The sequence below is a fragment of the Pyrus communis genome, chromosome 16 (genome assembly GCF_963583255.1).
Source record: "Pyrus communis chromosome 16, drPyrComm1.1, whole genome shotgun sequence".
Lineage (NCBI taxonomy): Eukaryota > Viridiplantae > Streptophyta > Magnoliopsida > Rosales > Rosaceae > Pyrus > Pyrus communis.
Window position 1 is genome coordinate 19,520,394 of NC_084818.1, and position 6,000 is coordinate 19,526,393.

At 36.9% G+C, this 6,000-nt stretch overlaps 1 protein-coding gene across 1 annotated transcript; it reads left to right on the plus strand.

The window, feature by feature from the left end:
• The first annotated feature begins 2,762 nt into the window (after positions 1 to 2,762).
• On the plus strand, positions 2,763 to 5,439 carry LOC137720553 (protein BOLA2-like). Its single transcript, XM_068459636.1, has 3 exons — positions 2,763 to 2,890; positions 4,985 to 5,007; positions 5,105 to 5,439. Exons 1-3 carry the CDS (start codon positions 2,828 to 2,830, stop codon positions 5,298 to 5,300), a joined length of 282 nt encoding a protein of 93 aa, XP_068315737.1. The 5' UTR covers positions 2,763 to 2,827; the 3' UTR covers positions 5,301 to 5,439.
• Positions 5,440 to 6,000: the final 561 nt, after the last annotated feature.

Here is a 6,000-nt window from a genome sequence, read left to right on the forward strand (position 1 = left end):
GCAGCCACTGGTGTTTTGTCAACTAAAGCACCTCCTGCCGAGGCATCTAGCATTTGTCTCTCAATTGGAAGGAGTCCTTCGTAAAAGTATTGAATTAGAAGCTCTTCCTTCATTTAGTGTTGTGGGCAAGATGCAACAAGGGCTTTGAAATGCTCATAATATACTGGAAAGGATTCTCCTTGGTTTTGTTGAATTCCGCTAATCTTCTTCCTCCAAAGAACTACGCTTGAAGTTGGAAAGAATTTCTCCAAGAACGCTCGTTTCATACTTTACCAAGAAGTAACATCCCTGGGCATTATGGGATGTCACATGGAAAGTGAGTCCCTATACAGGATACATAGTGTATGTACCCACATATAGAAATTGTACCTTGAGTGGAAAAGGGACCCACAACTTTGATTGTTGCTAAGGTTGGGTTCGGTACGGTTACCGTACGAAAACCCTCGTACCAGTTACTGTACCAAACTTTTGATTTGGCAAAATCTATTACCATTACCGTACCAAACTTTCGGTATACCGAAGTTCAGTATTGCCAAATAGTTCGGTTGATATGATATGTAATAGTAATCGCCACTTTGTTTTGGGACAAAATCTGCTTTTGTTTTTTTAACCCAATTCAAGGGCCAAACTTTTTTTTGTGGGGTACTTTTATCTCATACGTTGCAGTGTAAATTCATCTATTATTTATCATTCATAATTCACACACACAATAATTCAAATGATGCATCAAGATTCATGATCAAAATTAAGCTTACAATCCAAATAGAAGTTATGAACCAAAACAAATAGAAGTTAACAATCCAAATAGAAGTTAAAGTTTCAAACCAAATGAAAATTGCTACTAAACTTCAAAAAGTAAAATTCATTGATCAATTCTTCAAGCTTGCGATGTCAAAGCTTTTGAAGGAGGCATTAAACTTGTAGAATATTGAGCTTGTGTCAAACCTACATTACAAACTATGAAAACATATTAGTAGCAAAAAGAATTATAGTTGAAAACCATTTAATAACAAATTTACTAAAATGTTTAAAACGTATCTTACTTGTTTTTACTTCTTCCATTTCCTTGTAAAATTGAAGCATGTCTTTCATTGGTTCCATATAGAACCGTGAGGGCGTGGTCGGGGCCTAAAGCAGACAATATCTTGCTACGGTGGAGTCGAGCTCAGAATGTGGTGGGGACCTGGGCCGAGATGTGACAATTTGGTATCAGAGCCAATCCCTGGCCAGAGGTGTGCCGACGAGGGCGTTGGGCCCCTAAGAGGGATGGATTGTAACATCCCACATCGCCCTGGGAAATGGATCCTGTAAGCTTTATATGTATATTCCCATCTCTACCTAGCACGAGGCCTTTTGAGAGTTCACTGGCTTCGGGTTCCGTAGGAACTCCGAAGTTAAGCGAGTTCAGGCAAGAGCAATCCTAGGATAGGTGACCCACTAGGAAGTTGCTTGTGAGTTCCTAGAAACAAAATTGTGAGGGCGTGGTCGGGGCCTAAAGCAGACAATATTGTGCTACGGTGGAGTCGAGCTCGGAATGTGGTGGGGGCCCGGGCGAAGATGTGACAAATTTTATTTGAATCCATATAATCTCTTTTTACACCCAACTTAAACTTTAAAAGTGAATTGTCTTTTTTACCCTATAATATAATTACCATTAAGTACAAGATAAAATTAACAATAAAACTAAAATTTATTAATAAATCCACACCCAATAATCAAACACTCCATATTATTTATCCTACGTTCACCCTCCATCAAACTGGTTGCGCGGCAAATGAAACCCCTGAATGATTGGAAGATGTTGGCATATGTAGTCTGGTAAACTACCACTTAAATTGTTTAGGGTTAGAGCCAAAACTATCAAAGAGGACATGTTCAAGACAACAACATGAATATGACCTTTTAGAGCATTAGTTGCACAAACAACCACTCCCCCGATCTTTATTGCCAATCAAGTTCAGAATTCTTGAAAAATCAAAACATACGTGATACGTATGTATATTGGAATGGTTCCTTTAAAGATTCAAGTCGTTGAACTAAAGCTAATCAACTTCAACCTGTGTAGATGAGACAATTCCGGTGGCAAGGTACCACCGAAATTGTTGTTTCTGAATTCCAGCTCAACGGGAAATGACAGGTTTCTTGGGTGTGGATTTGAAGAGTAGCTTGGTTTGTGCTGAAGTTGGCTTGTCCTGCTACTGAACCTATTTTTAAGATAGGTATGTATATACAAGTGTATTGGACCAGTAGCAACAAAGTTGTCAATGAGGGGAAACGAGTTGTCGCCATTGTTGTGTGCTATGAACTAAGAAATCAGAAGAAATAGGAACTCAAAGTAGTCTTTTAATCTATTGGGCAAGTGAATATTTGGCGAAAATTACATATTGTCAACCGCTAAGTTTAAAAGTGTAATGAATTTTATGTGGTTTTTAATTTTTTTGAATGGTTGTAAAGATAAATTTACATATTGAATTGAGTTGTGAGCGTGATTTAGGTAGTAAACTTGGGTTTAAAGATATATCAATAATTTAATTAACAATTATATGGATGTAGAGAATAAGTTGGATGTAATATGAGATTATATAGGTTCAAATAAAATTTTCCTTCTAAAAACCCTATGTTGTTTCCAATCTACTCCATTCGAAAATCATCCTTTAGGGTGAACTTAAGTTGGGCCCTACAATGGGCCTTGAATACAGTCCGCCCAAGAAGAACCTCCAATTTAAGCCACCACTCGAGTTGTGAACGAAATAAAAGCGAGCAAGAATCAGAGGAAGAGAGAGAGAGAGAGAGAGAGAGAGCGATACAGAGGGAGAGGGAGAAAGAGATGGGAGTGACAAAGGAGCAAGTGAAGTCTTCACTGACGTCAAAACTGAACCCTGCACATCTCGTAAGCTCTCTCTGTTCTCTTTAGATTAGTTTTTAATTAGGCGATGTTCAATTTGCACTTCACTTTAGATTCTTTAATTTTCTTTAGTCAGGGATTGGACTGTTGTGGTAATATAGGGTTTTGCTTCATTGTTTTATGTAGTTCAATTATGATATAGTTATTGAATTTAAACATGTTAAACTGATTTAAATTGTCCAAGATTTAACTAATTATAGGTAAATTGTGGAAAATTCCGTGTCAATATAGGGGAATTGGAGCTGGTTTTTTTTGTTCTTAACAACTCATGAAAAGGAAAATTTGTTCGATTTGTTTTCGATGTGCACTTGATCAGTTCAAACATGTCTATGTGTTGTGAGAAGGAGAAAATTAAGAAGGGATTGTTGAGGACTTTTTGTATCAGTTGCACGAAACGTATCGTGGCTCTACTATTTACATTTGTGCTCTCAATTCCAATGGTAAAATGTACACAGCCTTTGGTGGGAAAGATTTTGAGGCTGTCTTTGTATCTGCGTTTGAGTTTTTCCTTTATCTTCGTTAAACAATGTCATCTGAAAGGCAGTCGAGTAGCAGCCAATATCGTTTGAGAGGTCAATCAGATTAATGTTAGTGGTATGATTCGCAGGCTTTGATAATGAATCTAGATTTGGCAAAGAAAGAAGATATTACTTCTTTTTCAACTTTTAGAACAAAAGTTAAATAACTGACATTAGGAGTTAATGTGTTATTCTGTGCTAGTTTTCAATTTCTTTAGTGTCAAATATGAAGGGACTTTTGTTTGGAGACAATGTTCTTTTGGGTATGATCTCATTGTGTGGGTGTTTTTGCTATTCAATTTTGCAATTTCTGATTGAAAAAAATTAAGGACAACAACCTTTTGAAACTGAAAATAAAAAATAAGAGTCCTTGTCCTCCCCTAACCCTTAAACAAAACCCACAAAATTTCTCACTTTATTCTCCCTAAAGAATACACGAGAATCCCAACATCCTTTTGAGACATTTAGAAGTTTCAGCCATCAAGACTCCAAGAATGTAAGATGCAGTGTGGATTGGCAACAGATATTGGGGAAGATATTTTACCTGTAATAGTTGCTTAGTCTATTTTGCTCTTCCCGCTATTACTTTATAAACATAAGAGACCCTACAGGGTTAGAAGTTTGGTGCATCAGCAATCATTCTTAAATTTTAAAGAAATTTCAAGCATTTGGTTGTATTTGCTTTATTTTAATTGCTGCCAAGTAAGAAGATATGGATTTTTTCATTGAGTGGATTGTTTAATTTCGGTCAACCTACATTCTTTGCCCGTGTATTATGGTTTCCACCTTCTTTTCTGTAGTATAAAACTCGGCAAAACTACTCTTATAGTCTTCTATCGTTTCCTTGCCATGTCAAATTGCTCCAAATCAGACATTCCATTTAGATAATGAGGGAGCACAGAAGAGCCACTAAACAAAGCGGAATTGAGCCAACCCTTAGGGACTTATTGGTATTCAGGACAACTAGAGAGACCAAATGCGGAAATTTTCCGCTATTTTATGCAAATTCCTTGCTTGTATTACAGCTGATCATTATATATGATTATATCTCTATGGTATGGCTGAAAATGCATGAAAAGCTTAAATAACTTTTACGTTCCTCTCACATGTGCTTTGCTCCATTAATTTGCAACCTGTACATTTTTGAGTTCTTCTTAATATCATTGTTTGACCAGACCACTCTGTCTTTCCAACAATTTAGTCATGACAATCAAATTAGTGAATCATACTGCCAATGTGTTGCTTTTGGAAACATTTGATCGTAGGCTTCATTTAGTGAAAGGGATTACTGTGAGCGGTTAAGTTAATTTGGCATGCTCACTTGAATTGAGTATGCAAAATTTCCACTTGAATTAAGATTTCAGTTTGCTTGGTCGATAAAGTTAAAAGTGAAGTAAAAATACAGAAACCTGTGCTTTATTCAGTCCTTTAGAAACAGATTGCTGTTATTGTAAACCCTTTTAAAAGATTTTGTGGAATGACTTGCATTTGCAATGCTTATACCTCTCTGAATCTGTCATTTCTTGTTCCTAATTTATTTTTGAACTTTTGTATCTTTCAGGAAGTAATTGATACATCTGGAGGGTAAGTTACTTCGTGGAATCAATTTTACATTTAATTTAAGAAATTTCTGAGTGCTTTTCCCCCTCGTTTTATTTAATTGAATGTTGACGGTTGTCAGATGTGGTGCTAGCTTTGCTATTGAGATAGTATCAGCGCAATTTGAAGGAAAGAGGTTGCTGGAGAGGCATCGGCTGGTAAATTCTTCTTTGGAAGAGGAGATGAAGGAGATTCATGCGCTCTCGATAAAGAAAGCTCTGACACCAGAGCAGTGGAAACAACAGCAGGAGTCTCAAGTATCTAAACCTGCTGAATGAACACAATTTCGAAAGGTTTCAAGTTTATTCTGTAGCTCATAACAATATATTTCGAGTTTGCTGGAGAATTAGACGAAATGTTTAAGTGTGAGAATATGGTGATAATATTATGATAATTATTGTAACAGTTTGTATACTATTGTGGATGCGTCACGTAGGTGTCTTTTTTTTCTTTTCCTTCTGCCAAGAAATGGACAAACTTGGGCTGGACAGGGTCAAGGCCAGTTTTTTGGCCGGAACCGATTACTTGACCAGCCATGCCCGTGGCCGTAGTCCCGGTGCTGACATGAACCGACAATGATCAGTTCACCGACCGCACGTTTGCGGTGAAATTTAGGAGATTATGGGATCAGATACCCATAGATGTAGTTCAGATTTGATGTAAGGTGATGATGCAACGAAGGCCTAAGATTTGGAGTTAATTCTAGATCAAATGCTTCATCTGTTATTAGAGAATTTCAAGGCCCCTGATAACATTTTGTATTTGGGTAGTGCTATTCACACTCCTTTCTCTCTCTCAATCTTGCTAATGTTTGTCCGTTCATCTTCTTCAACTGATTCAATCTGACAATCAGAAATTAAGAAGGGTGTGTGTGAGATATAAATAGGTGTGTAGATGCACCATCATTTTATTTTTGTTGTAGAGAAAAACTATTTGGAGGGAGAATGAGGGAATTCTTAAGTTCATTTGTTAAGATCT